The sequence below is a fragment of the Oncorhynchus nerka genome, unplaced genomic scaffold (assembly GCF_034236695.1).
Source record: "Oncorhynchus nerka isolate Pitt River unplaced genomic scaffold, Oner_Uvic_2.0 unplaced_scaffold_1026, whole genome shotgun sequence".
In the NCBI taxonomy this organism is placed as follows: Eukaryota; Metazoa; Chordata; class Actinopteri; order Salmoniformes; family Salmonidae; genus Oncorhynchus; species Oncorhynchus nerka.
Genome location: NW_027040275.1, coordinates 132089 through 147764, shown reverse-complemented (window position 1 = coordinate 147764; position 15676 = coordinate 132089). Strand labels below are relative to the sequence as shown.

Here is a 15676-nt window from a genome sequence, read left to right as displayed (position 1 = left end):
CGAGGTAATGACAGATAGGCAGCAGGGACGGTCTACGAGGTAATGACAGATACAGAGACAGATAGGCAGCAGGGACGGTCTACGAGGTAATGACAGATAGGCAGCAGGGACGGTCTACGAGGTAATTACAGAGACAGATAGGCAACAGGGACGGTCTACGAGGTAATGACTGGTAGGCAGCAGGGACGGTCTACGAGGTAATGACAGGTAGGCAGCAGGGACAGTCTATGAGGTAATGACAGATAGGCAGCAGGGACGGTCTACGAGGTAATGACAGGTAGGCAGCAGGGACGGTCTACGAGGTAATGACAGCTAGGCAGCAGGGACGGTCTACGAGGTAATGACAGGTAGGCAGCAGGGACGGTCTACGAGGTAATGACAGATAGGCAGCAGGGACGGTCTATGAGGTAATGACTGGTAGGCAGCAGGGACGGTCTACGAGGTAATGACAGATACAGAGACGGAGGTAGGCAGCAGGGACGGTCTACGAGGTAATGACAGGTAGTCAGCAGGGACGGTCTACGAGGTAATGACAGATAGGCAGCAGGGACGGTCTACGAGGTAATGACAGATACAGAGACAGAGGTAGGCAGCAGGGACGGTCTACGAGGTAATGACAGATACAGAGACAGAGGTAGGCAGCAGGGACGGTCTACGAGGTAATGACAGATACAGAGACAGAGGTAGGCAGCAGGGACGGTCTGCGAGGTAATGACAGATAGGCAGCAGGGACGGTCTACGAGGTAATGACAGATAGGCAGCAGGGACGGTCTACGAGGTAATGACAGATACAGAGACAGAGGTAGGCAGCAGGGACGGTCTACGAGGTAATGACAGATACAGAGACAGAGATAGGCAGCAGGGACGGTCTACGAGGTAATGACAGATACAGAGACAGAGATAGGCAGCAGGGACGGTCTACGAGGAAATGACAGATAGGCAGCAGGGACGGTCTACGAGGTAATGACAGGTAGGCAGCAGGGACGGTCTACGAGGTAATGACAGGTAGGCAGCAGGGACGGTCTACGAGGTAATGTCAGGTAGGCAGCAGGGACGGTCTACGAGGTAATGACTGGTAGGCAGCAGGGACGGTCTACGAGGTAATGACTGGTAGGCAGCAGGGACAGTCTACGAGGTAATGACTGGTAGGCAGCAGGGACAGTCTACGAGGTAATGACAGGTAGGCAGCAGGGACGGTCTACGAGGTAATGACAGATAGGCAGCAGGGACGGTCTACGAGGTAATGACAGGTAGGCAGCAGGGACGGTCTACGAGGTAATGACAGATAGGCAGCAGGGACGGTCTACGAGGTAATGACAGATACAGAGACAGATAGGCAGCAGGGACAGTCTACGAGGTAATGACAGATAGGCAGCAGGGACGGTCTACGAGGTAATGACAGATACAGAGACAGATAGGCAGCAGGGACGGTCTACGAGGTAATGACAGATACAGAGACAGATAGGCAGCAGGGACAGTCCACGAGGTAATGACAGATAGGCAGCAGGGACGGTCTACGAGGTAATGACAGATACAGAGACAGATAGGCAACAGGGACGGTCTACGAGGTAATGACTGGTAGGCAGCAGGGACGGTCTACGAGGTAATGACAGGTAGGCAGCAGGGACGGTCTATGAGGTAATGACAGATAGGCAGCAGGGACGGTCTACGAGGTAATGACAGGTAGGCAGCAGGGACGGTCTACGAGGTAATGACAGATAGGCAGCAGGGACGGTCTACGAGGTAATGACAGGTAGGCAGCAGGGACGGTCTACGAGGTAATGACAGATAGGCAGCAGGGACGGTCTACGAGGTAATGACAGATACAGAGACGGAGGTAGGCAGCAGGGACGGTCTACGAGGTAATGACAGGTAGTCAGCAGGGACGGTCTACGAGGTAATGACAGATAGGCAGCAGGGACGGTCTACGAGGTAATGACAGATACAGAGACAGAGGTAGGCAGCAGGGACGGTCTACGAGGTAATGACAGATACAGAGACAGAGGTAGGCAGCAGGGACGGTCTACGAGGTAATGACAGATACAGAGACAGAGGTAGGCAGCAGGGACGGTCTGCGAGGTAATGACAGATAGGCAGCAGGGACGGTCTACGAGGTAATGACAGATAGGCAGCAGGGACGGTCTACGAGGTAATGACAGATACAGAGACAGAGGTAGGCAGCAGGGACGGTCTACGAGGTAATGACAGATACAGAGACAGAGATAGGCAGCAGGGACGGTCTACGAGGTAATGACAGATACAGAGACAGAGATAGGCAGCAGGGACGGTCTACGAGGAAATGACAGATAGGCAGCAGGGACGGTCTACGAGGTAATGACAGGTAGGCAGCAGGGACGGTCTACGAGGTAATGACAGGTAGGCAGCAGGGACGGTCTACGAGGTAATGACTGGTAGGCAGCAGGGATGGTCTACGAGGTAATGACAGGTAGGCAGCAGGGACGGTCTACGAGGTAATGACAGATACAGAGACAGATAGGCAGCAGGGACGGTCTACGAGGTAATGACAGATACAGAGACAGAGGTAGGCAGCAGGGACGGTCTACGAGGTAATGACAGATACAGAGACAGATAGGCAGCAGGGACAGTATACGAGGTAATGACAGATAGGCAGCAGGGACGGTCTACGAGGTAATGACAGATACAGAGACAGAGGTAGGCAGCAGGGACGGTCTACGAGGTAATGACAGATACAGAGACAGATAGGCAGCAGGGACAGTCTACGAGGTAATGACAGATAGGCAGCAGGGACGGTCTACGAGGTAATGACAGATACAGAGACAGAGGTAGGCAGCAGGGACGGTCTACGAGGTAATGACAGATACAGAGACAGAGGTAGGCAGCAGGGACAGTCTACGAGGTAATGACAGATACAGAGACAGATAGGCAGCAGGGGGAGGGAAGGAAGACGGAGGGATGGAGGGATGACAAGTTAGGAGACAGCTGAGACACAGAGTGCTGTCTAACCCTCACACACACACGCTCACACACATACACACTGTGTGCTGGTCTCTCTCTCTCTCTGTTAGGGGTCAGGGGTCACTGTGTGCTGGTCACCTGGCCTCTTGCTGATCACCTCCACCATGCTGGAGGGGAAGTAGCCGACGCGGTCATTTCCTGTCCGGTTGTCATGGATACAACCCTTCCACCGGCCGTCAGAATGCTGCTCCAGAACCTAACACACACACACACACACACACACACACACACTGAGTCTGTGTGTACCGTGATGATGTCTCCAGTCTTGATGTTGAGTGTGTGTGTGTGTGTGTGTGTGTGTGTGTGTGTGTGTGTGTGTGTGTACCGTGATGATGTCTCCAGTCTTGGTGTTGTGTGTGTGTGTGTGTGTGTGTGTGTGTGTGTGTGTGTGTGTGTGTGTGTGTGTGTGTGTGTGTGTGTGTGTGTGTGTGTGTGTGTGTGCGTGTGTGCGTGTGTGTGTACCGTGATGATGTCTCCAGTCTTGATGTTGAGGCTCGTCAGGTCGTAGTTGTTGCAGTACTCTGTCAGAGCTCTGACCTGCATCGCAGCTGACGCATCTACAAACACACACACACACACACACACACACACACACACACACACACACACACACACACAGAGTCAAACTCAATGTCAAAACACACACACACCCAGCTGTCCTGTATGGTTAGTTAGAGTTCAGGGGTTAGGGGTCAGGGGTTACCTCTCAGCAGCTGTTTGATCTCTCTGCTGGCCTGTATGGTTAGTTAGAGTTCAGGGGTTAGGGGTCAGGGGTTACCTCTCAGCAGCTGTTTGATCTCTCTGCTGGCCTGTATGGTTAGTTAGAGTTCAGGGGTTAGGGGTCAGGGGTTACCTCTCAGCAGCTGTTTGATCTCTCTGCTGGCCTGTATGGTTAGTTAGAGTTCAGGGGTCAGGGGTTACCTCTCAGTATCTGTTTGTTCTCTCTGCTGTCCTGTATGGTTAGTTAGAGTTCAGGGGTCAGGGGTTAGGGGTCAGGGGTTACCTCTCAGCAGCTGTTTGATCTCTCTGCTGTCCTGTATGGTTAGTTAGAGGTCAGGGGTCAGGGGTCAGGGGTTAGGGGTCAGGGGTTACCTCTCAGCAGCTGTTTGATCTCTCTGCTGTCCTGTATGGTTAGTTAGAGTTCAGGGGTCAGGGGTTACCTCTCAGTAGCTGTTTATTATATCTGCTGTCCTGTATGGTTAGTTAGAGTTCAGGGGTCAGGGGTCAGGGGTTACCTCTCAGCAGCTGTTTAATCTCTCTGCTGGCCTGTATGGTTAGTTAGAGGTCAGGGGTTAGGGGTCAGGGGTTACCTCTCAGTATCTGTTTGTTCTCTCTGCTGGCCTGTATGGTTAGTTAGAGTTCAGGGGTCAGGGGTTACCTCTCAGTATCTGTTTGTTCTCTCTGCTGACCTGTGAGGTTAGTTAGAGTTCAGGGGTCAGGGGTTACCTCTCAGCAGCTGTTTGATCTCTCTGCTGGCCTGTATAGTTAGTTAGAGGTCAGGGGTTAGGGGTCAGGGGTTAGGGGTTGCCTCTCATTAGCTGTTTAATATATCTGCTGTCCTGTAAGGTTAGTTAGAGTTCAGGGGTCAGGGGTTACCTCTCAGTATCTGTTTGTTCTCTCTGCTGACCTGTGAGGTTAGTTAGAGTTCAGGGGTTAGGGGTTACCTCTCAGTATCTGTTTGTTCTCTCTGCTGACCTGTGAGGTTAGTTAGAGTTCAGGGGTCAGGGGTTACCTCTCAGCAGCTGTTTGATCTCTCTGCTGGCCTGTATGGTTAGTTAGAGTTCAGGGGTTAGGGTCAGGGTTACCTCTCAGCAGCTGTTTGATCTCTCTGCTGGCCTGTATGGTTAGTTAGAGTTCAGGGGTTAGGGGTCAGGGGTTACCTCTCAGTATCTGTTTGTTCTCTCTGCTGGCCTGTGAGGTTAGTTAGAGTTCAGGGGTTAGGGGTCAGGGGTTAGGGGTCAGGGGTTAGGGGTTACCTCTCAGCAGCTGTTTGATCTCTCTGCTGGCCTGTGTGGCGGTGAACTGGTTAACGATGTCCAGAGCCGTCTGACACAGAGTGTTCCTCACCCCAGCACTGATGCCACTCTACGGGATCAATAACCAATAATCATCCGTCAAAACATCGTCAATACATCCAAGGCTTTAACATTAACATTTTTCATTGGTAGTGCTGATGCTCCCAACTTTAGGAGCACCACATACAATCTAGGAGCACCACATGAAATCTAGGAGCACCACATGAAATCTAGGAGCACCACATGAAATCTAGGAGCACCACGTGAAATCTAGGAGCACCACGTGAAATCTAGGAGCACCACGTGAAATCTAGGAGCACCACATGAAATGAAATCTAGGAGCACCACATGAAATCTAGGAGCACCACATGAAATCTAGGAGCACCACATAAAATCTAGGAGCACCACATGAAATCTAGGAGCACCACATGAAATCTAGGAGCACCACGTGAAATCTAGGAGCACCACGTGAAATCTAGGAGCACCACGTGAAATCTAGGAGCACCACATGAAATCTAGGAGCACCACATGAAATCTAGGAGCACCACATGAAATCTAGGAGCACCACATGAAATCTAGGAGCACCACATGAAATCTAGGAGCACCACATAAAATCTAGGAGCACCACATGAAATCTAGGAGCACCACATGAAATCTAGGAGCACCACATGAAATCTAGGAGCACCACATGAAATCTAGGAGCACCACATGAAATCTAGGAGCACCACATGAAATCTAGGAGCACCACGTGAAATCTAGGAGCACCACGTGAAATCTAGGAGCAACACGTGAACTGGAGATACAACCCATAATGAACCTAGATGAACTCTAGTTACTATTAGGACCAGATGAACTGGAGATACAACCCATAATGAACCTAGATTAACTCTAGTTACTATTAGGACCAGATGAACTGGAGATACAACCCATAATGAACCTAGATGAACTCTAGTTACTATTAGGACCAGGTGAACTGGAGATACAACCCATAATGAAGCTAGATTAATTATAGTTACTATTAGGACCAGATGAACTGGAGATACAACCCATAATGAACCTAGATGAACTCTAGTTACTATTAGGACCAGGTGAACTGGAGATACAACCCATAATGAAGCTAGATTAATTATAGTTACTATTAGGACCAGATGAACTGGAGATACAACCCATTATGAACCTAGATTAATTATAGTTACTATTAGGACCAGATGAACTGGAGATACAACCCATAATGAACCTAGATGAATTATAGTTACTATTAGGACCAGATGAACTGGAGATACAACCCATAATGAACCTAGATTAATTCTAGTTGCTATTAGGACCAGATGAACTGGAGATACAACCCATAATGAACCTAGATGAACTTTAGTTACTTTTAGGACCACCACATGAACTGCTGCACCTCAGCCACTCTCAAGGTACTAAACGATATCATCACCGCCATCGATAAAAGTCAGTACTGTGCAGCCGTCTTCATCGACCTGGCCAAGGCCAGATTGACTCTATCAATCACTGTAAACTTATCGGCAGACTCAACAGCCTTGGTTTCTGTAATGATTGCCTCGCCTGGTTCACCAACTACTTCTCAGATAGAGTTCAGTGTGTCAAATCGGAGGGCCTGTTGTCCGGACCTCTGGCAGTCTCTAAGGGGGTGCCACAGGGTTCAATTCTCGGACCGACTCTTTCCTCTGTATACATCAATGATGTCGCTCTTGCTGCTGGTTATTCTTTGATCCACCTCTACGCAGACGACACCATTCTGTATACCTCTGGCCCTTCATTGGATACTGTGTTAACAAACCTCCAATCGAGCTTCAATGCCATACAACACTCCATCCGTGGACTCCAACTGCTCTTAAACGCTAGTAAAACTAAATGCATGCTCTTCAACCGATCGCTGCCAGTTCCCGCCCGCCCAACTAGCATCACTACTCTGGACGGTTCTGGCTTAGAATATGTGGATATATGTGCAAGAGGGTTAGAGGTCAGGGCTAGAGGTCTAAAGGTCAGGGCTAGAGGTCAGGGTCAAATCAAATCAAATCAAATGTATTTATATAGCCCTTCTTACATCAGCTGATATCTCAAAGTGCTGTACAGAAACCCAGCCTAAAACCCCAAACAGTAAGCAATGCAGGTGTAGAAGCACCTGATCAAAGATCAGGGCTATGGGCTAGAGGTCAGGGCTATGGGCTAGAGGTCTGGGTCAAAGGTCAGGGCTAGAGGTCAGGGTCAAAGATCAGGGCTAGAGGGTTAGAGGTCAGGGCTAGAGGTCAGGGTCAAAGGTCAGGGCTAGAGGTCAGGGCTAGTGGTTAGGGCTAGTGGTCAGGGTTAGAGTTTAGGGCTAGAGGGCAAGAGACCAGGACTAGATGTCAGGGCCACAGGTCAGGGCTAGAGGGCTAGAGGTCAGGGCTACAGGTCAGGGCTAGAGGGCTAGAGGTCAGGGCTACAGGTCAGGGCTAGAGTTCAGGAATAGAGGTCAGGGCTAGAGGTCAGGGCTAGAGGGCTACAGGTCAGGGCTAGAGTTCAAGGCTAGAGGTCAGGGCTAGAGGTCAGGGCTAGAGTTCATGGCTAGAGGTCAGGGCTAGAGTTCAGGGCTACAGGTCAAGGCTAGAGGTCAGGGCTAGAGTTCATGGCTAGAGGTCAAGGCTAGAGTTCAGGGCTACAGGTCAGGGTTAGAGGTCAGGGCTACAGGTCAGGGCTAGAGTTCAAGGCTAGAGGTCAGGGCTAGAGTTCATGGCTAGAGGTCAGGGCTAGAGTTCATGGCTAGAGGTCAAGGCTAGAGTTCATGGCTACAGGTCAGGGTTAGAGGTCAGGGCTAGACGTCAGGGCTAGACTTCAGGGCTAGAGTTCAGGGCTAGAGTTCAGGGCTAGAGGTCAGGGCTAGAAGTCAGAGCTAGAGGTCAGGGCTAGAGGTCAGGGCTAGAGGTCAGGGCTAGAGGTCAGGGCTAGAGATCAGAGCTACAGGTCAGGGCTAGAGTTCAGGGCTAGAGGTCAGGGCTAGAGGTCAGGAATAGAGGTCAGGGCTAGAGGTCAGGGCTAGAGGTCAGGGCTAGAGGTCAGGGCTAGAGGTCAGGGCTAGAGATCAGAGCTACAGGTCAGGGCTACAGGTCAGGGCTAGAAGGCTAGAGGTCAGGGCTACAGGTCAGAGCTAAAGGTCAGGGCTACAGGTCAGGGCTAGAGATCAGGGCTACAGGTCAGGGCTAGAGGGCTAGAGGTCAGGGCTAGAGGTCAGAGCTAGAGGTCAGGGCTACAGGTCAGGAATAGAGGTCAGTGCTAGAGGTCAGGGCTACAGGTCAGGGCTAGATGTCAGGGCTAGAGGGCTAGAGGTCAGGGCTACAGGTCAGGGCTACAGGTCAGGGCTAGAGGTCAGGGCTAGAGGTCAGGGCTACAGGTCAGGAATAGAGGTCAGGGCTAGAGGTCAGGGCTAGAGGTCAGGGCTAGAGGTCAGGGCTACAGGTCAGGAATAGAGGTCAGGGCTAGAGGTCAGGCCTAGAGGGCTAGAGGTCAGGGCTAGAGGTCAGTGTTAGAAATAGTTGTACTCACATCCAACAGCAGTCTCACCACCTCAGTCTTTCCACAGAGAGCTGCCTGATGCAGCGCCGTCCCCGACTCTGACTGTCTGTTGATGTCTATACCTGCTTGGATCAGCAGACTGACACACACACACACACACACACACACACACACACACACACACACACACACACACACACCACACACACACACACACACTGTTAATGTCTATAACGTCTATTCCTGATTCGATCAGCAAACACACAATATAAACATAAGAGCAGTGATGGTGATGTCAGAGCGGTGGTGATGTCAGAGTGATGGTGATGTCAGAGTGATGGTGATGTCAGAGCGATGGTGATGTCAGAGTGATGGTGATGTCAGAGCGATGGTGATGTCAGAATGATGGTGATGTCAGAGTGATGGTGATGTCAGAGCGATGGTGATGTCAGAATGATGGTGATGTCAGAGTGATGATGATGTCAGAGTGGTTACGATGTCAGAATGATGATGATGTCAGAATGATGATGATGTCAGAACGATGATGATGTCAGAATGATGATGTCAGAGTGATGATGATGTCAGAGTGATGGTGATGTCAGAGTGATGGTGATGTCAGAGTGATGGTGATGTCAGAGTGATGGTGATGTCAGAGTGATGGTGATGTCAGAGTGATGGTGATGTCAGAGCGATGGTGATGTCAGAATGATGGTGATGTCAGAGTGATGATGATGTCAGAGTGGTTACGATGTCAGAATGATGATGATGTCAGAGATGATGATGTCGATGGTGATGTCAGAGCAGATGGTGATGTCAGAGTGATGTCAGAGTGATGTCAGATGGTGATGTCAGTGATGATGTCAGAGTGATGGTGATGTCAGAGCGATGGTGATGTCAGAATGATGGTGATGTCAGAGTGATGATGATGTCAGAGTGGTTACGATGTCAGAATGATGATGATGTCAGAATGATGATGATGTCAGAACGATGATGATGTCAGAATGATGATGTCAGAGTGATGATGATGTCAGAGTGGTGATGATGATGTCAGAGTGATGGTGATGTCAGAGTGATGGTGATGTCAGAGTGATGGTGATGTCAGAGCGATGGTGATGTCAGAGTGATGGTGATGTCAGAGCGATGGTGATGTCAGAATGATGGTGATGTCAGAGTGATGATGATGTCAGAGTGGTTACGATGTCAGAATGATGATGATGTCAGAATGATGATGATGTCAGAACGATGATGATGTCAGAATGATGATGTCAGAGTGATGATGATGTCAGAACGATGATGATGTCAGAATGATGATGTCAGAGTGATGATGATGTCAGAATGATGGTGATGTCAGAGTGGTGATGATGTCAGAGTGATGATGATGATGTCAGAGTGGTTACGATGTCAGAGGGATGATGCTGTCAGTCATGATGATGTCAGAGTGGTGATGATGATGTCAGAGTGACGATGTCAGTGATTGATGTCATGTCCTGACCGTATGACATCGATGTGTCCGTTCTTGGCGGCCAGGTGAAGAGGAGAGACGCCGTTTGGGTTCGACGGCTTCGGTTCGATCATCGCTGCACAGACATTACTACTGAGGAGCAGCTGGACCACCTGTAGACACATCATACACACCTGTATTACTACTGAGGAGACACCACCTGTAGACATTATACACACATTACTACTGAGGAGACACCACCTGTACACATTATACACACATTACTACTGAGGAGACACCACCTGTACACATTATACACACATTACTACTGAGGAGACACCACCTGTACACATTATACACACATTACTACTGAGGAGACACCACCTGTACACATTATACACACATTACTACTGAGGAGACACCACCTGTACTATACACATTACTACTGAGGAGACACCACCTGTAGACATTATACACACATTACTACTGAGGAGACACCACCTGTACACATTATACACACATTACTACTGAGGAGACACCACCTGTACACATTATACACACATTACTACTGAGGAGACACCACCTATACACATTACTACTGAGGAGACACCACCTGTAGACATTATACACACATTACTACTGAGGAGACACCACCTGTACACATTATACACACATTACTACTGAGGAGACACCACCTGTACACATTATACACACATTACTACTGAGGAGACACCACCTGTTATACACACATTACTACTGACACCACCTTATACACACATTACTACTGAGGAGACACCACCTGTACACATTATACACACATTACTACTGAGGAGACACCACCTGTACACATTATACACACATTACTACTGAGGAGACACCACCTGTACACATTATACACATTACTACTGAGGAGACACCACCTGTAGACATTATACACTACTGAGGAGACACCACCTGTACTACTGAGACACCACCTGAGACATTATACCACCTACTGAGGAGACACCACCTAGATTATACATTACTACTGAGGAGACACCACCTGTACACATTATTTACTACTGAGGAGACACCACCTGTAGACATTATACACACATTACTGAGGAGACACACCTGTACACATTATACACACATACTACTGAGGAGACACCACCTGTATTATACACACATTACTACTGAGGAGACACCACCTGTACACATTATACACACATTACTACTGAGGAGACACCACCTGTAGACATTATACACACATTACTACTGAGGAGACACCACTACTGTAGGAGACACCACCTTATATACACATTACTACTGAGGAGACACCACCTGTACACATTATACACACATTACTACTGAGGAGACACCACCTGTACACATTATACACATTATAGGAGACACCACCTGTACACATTATACACACATTACTACTGAGGAGACACCACCTGTACACATTATACACACATTACTACTGAGGAGACACCACCTGTACACATTATACACACATTACTACTGAGGAGACACCACCTGTAGACACACCTATACACACATTACTACTGAGGAGACACCACCTGTACACATTATACACACATTACTACTGAGGAGACACCACCTGTACACATTATACACACATTACTACTGAGGAGACACCACCTGTACATTATACACACATTACTACTGAGGAGACACCACCTGTACACATTATACACACATTACTACTGAGGAGACACCACCTGTACCTGACATTACACATTACTACTGAGGAGACACCACCTGTATTACACACATTACTACTGAGGAGACACCACCTGTACACATTATACACACATTACTACTGAGGAGACACCACCTGTAGACATTATACACATTACTACTGAGGAGACACCACCTGTACACATTATACACACATTACTGAGGAGACACCACCTGTACACATTATACACACATTACTACTGAGGAGACACCACCTGTACACATTATACACACATTACTACTGAGGAGACACCTGTACCTTACTACTGTAGCATTATACACACATTACTACTGAGGAGACACCACCTGTACACATTATACACACATTACTACTGAGGAGACACCACCTGTACACATTATACACACATTACTACTGAGGAGACACCACCTGTACACATTATACACACATTACTACTGAGGAGACACCACCTGTACACATTATACACACATTACTACTGAGGAGACACCACCTGTACACATTATACACACATTACTACTGAGGAGACACCACCTGTACACATTATACACACATTACTACTGAGGAGACACCACCTGTACACCACATTATACACACATTACTACTGAGGAGACACCACCTGTATTATACACACATTACTACTGAGGAGACACACCACCTGTACACATTATACACACATTACTACTGAGGAGACACCACCTGTACACATTATACACACACCTTACTACTGAGGAGACACCACCTGTACACATTATACACACATTACTACTGAGGAGACACCACCTGTACACATTATACACACCTGTACACATTACACATTACTGAGGAGACACCACCTGTACACATTATACACACATTACTACTGAGGAGACACCACCTGTACACATTATACACACATTACTACTGAGGAGACACCACCTGTACACATTATACACACATTACTACTGAGGAGACACCACCTGTACACATTATACACACATTACTACTGAGGAGACACCACCTGTACACATTATACACACATTACTACTGAGGAGACACCACCTGTAGACATTATACACACATTACTACTGAGGAGACACCACCTGTACACATTATACACACATTACTACTGAGGAGACACCACCTGTACACATTATACACACATTACTACTGAGGAGACACCACCTGTAGACATTATACACACATTACTACTGAGGAGACACCACCTGTACACATTATACACCACCTGTATTACTACTGAGGAGACACCACCTGTACACATTATACACATTACTACTGAGGAGACACCACCTGTACATTATACACACATTACTACTGAGGAGACACACCTGTACACATACTTACTAGGAGACACCACCTGTACACATTATACACACATTACTACTGAGGAGACACCACCTGTACACATTATACACACATTACTACTGAGGAGACACCACCTGTACACATTATACACACATTACTACTGAGGAGACACCACCTGTAGGACATTATACACACATTACTACTGAGGAGACACCACCTGTACACATTATACACACATTACTACTGAGGAGACACCACCTGACATTATACACACATTACTACTGAGGAGACACCACCTGTACACATTATACACATTACTACTGAGGAGACACCACCTGTACACATTATACACACATTACTACTGAGGAGACACCACCTGTACACATTATACACACATTACTACTGAGGAGACACCACCTGTACACATTACATATACACACATTACTACTGAGGAGACACCACCTGTACACATTATACACACATTACTACTGAGGAGACACCACCTGTACACATTATACACACATTACTACTGAGGAGACACCACCTGTACACATTATACACACATTACTACTGAGGAGACACCACCTGTAGACATTATACACACATTACTACTGAGGAGACACCACCTGTACACATTATACACATTACTACTGAGGAGACACCACCTGTACACATTATACATTATACACATTACTACTGAGGAGACACCACCTGTACACATTATACACACATTACTACTGAGGAGACACCACCTGTACACATTATACACACATTACTACTGAGGAGACACCACCTGTACACATTATACACACATTACTACTGAGACACCACCTGTACACATTATACACACATTACTACTGAGGAGACACCACCTGTACACATTATACACACATTACTACTGAGGAGACACCACCTGTACACATTATACACACATTACTACTGAGGAGACACCACCTGTAGACATTATACACACATTACTACTGAGGAGACACCACCTGTACACATTATACACACATTACTACTGAGGAGACACCACCTGTACACATTATACACACATTACTACTGAGGAGACACCACCTGTACACATTATACAGACACATTACTACTGAGGAGACACCACCTGTAGACATTATACACACATTACTACTTACTACTGAGGAGACACCACCTGTACACATTATACACACCTGAGGAGACACCACCTGTACACATTATACACACATTACTACTGAGGAGACACCACCTGTACACATTATACACACATTACTACTGAGGAGACACCACCTGTACACATTATACACACATTACTACTGAGGAGACACCACCTGTACACATTATACACACATTACTACTGAGGAGACACCACCTGTACACATTATACACACATTACTACTGAGGAGACACCACCTGTACACATTATACACACATTACTACTGAGGAGACACCACCTGTACACATTATACTGAGAGACACCATGTACACACATTACTACTGAGGAGACACCACCTGTACATTATACACACATTACTACTGAGGAGACACCACCTGTACATTATACACACATTACTACTGAGGAGACACCACCTGTAGACATTATACACACATTACTACTGAGGAGAGACACCACCTGTAGGAGACACATTATACACACATTACTACTGAGGAGACACCACCTGTACACATTATACACACATTACTACTGAGGAGACACCACCTGTACACATTATACACACATTACTACTGAGGAGACACCACCTGTACACATTATACACACATTACTACTGAGGAGACACCACCTGTACACATTATACACACATTACTACTGAGGAGACACCACCTGTACACATTACACACATTACTACTGAGGAGACACATTATACACACATTACTGAGGAGACACCACCTGTACACATTATACACACATTACTACTGAGGAGACACCACCTGTACACATTATACACACATTACTACTTAGGAGACACCACCTGTACACATTATACACACATTACTACTGAGGAGACACCACCTGTACACATTATACACACATTACTACTGAGGAGACACCAGACACCACCTGTAGACATTATACACACATTACTACTGAGGAGACACCACCTGTACACATTATACACACATTACTACTGAGGAGACACCACCTGTACACATTATACACACATTACTACTGAGGAGACACATTATACACATTACACCTGTACACATTATACACACATTACTACTGAGGAGACACCACCTGTAGGAGGAGACACCACCTGTACACATTATACACACATTACTACTGAGGAGACACCACCTGTACACATTATACACACATTACTACTGAGGAGACACCACCTGTAGACATTATACACACATTACTACTGAGGAGACACCACCTGTACACATTATACACACATTACTACTGAGGAGACACCACCTGTAGACATTATACACACATTACTACTGAGGAGACACCACCTGTACACATTATACACACATTACTACTGAGGAGACACCACCTGTACACATTATACACACATTACTACTGAGGAGACACCACCTGTACACATTATACACACATTACTACTGAGGAGACACCACCTGTACACATTATACACACATTACTACTGAGGAGACACCACCTGTAGACATTATACACACATTACTACTGAGGAGACACCA

At 47.2% G+C, this 15676-nt stretch overlaps 1 protein-coding gene across 1 annotated transcript in view; it reads right to left on the bottom strand.

Moving 5' to 3' along the window:
- The window catches only part of LOC135570210 (caskin-1-like), a gene marked incomplete at its 3' end in the record, with an annotated part of 185838 nt that overhangs the window by 50680 nt on the left and 119482 nt on the right, over positions 1-15676 (bottom strand). Inside the window, 5 exon segments of the mRNA XM_065016325.1 lie at positions 3076-3193; positions 3460-3554; positions 4974-5082; positions 8559-8667; positions 10021-10142. Of these exon segments, the coding sequence (XP_064872397.1) occupies positions 3076-3193; positions 3460-3554; positions 4974-5082; positions 8559-8667; positions 10021-10142 (553 nt within the window).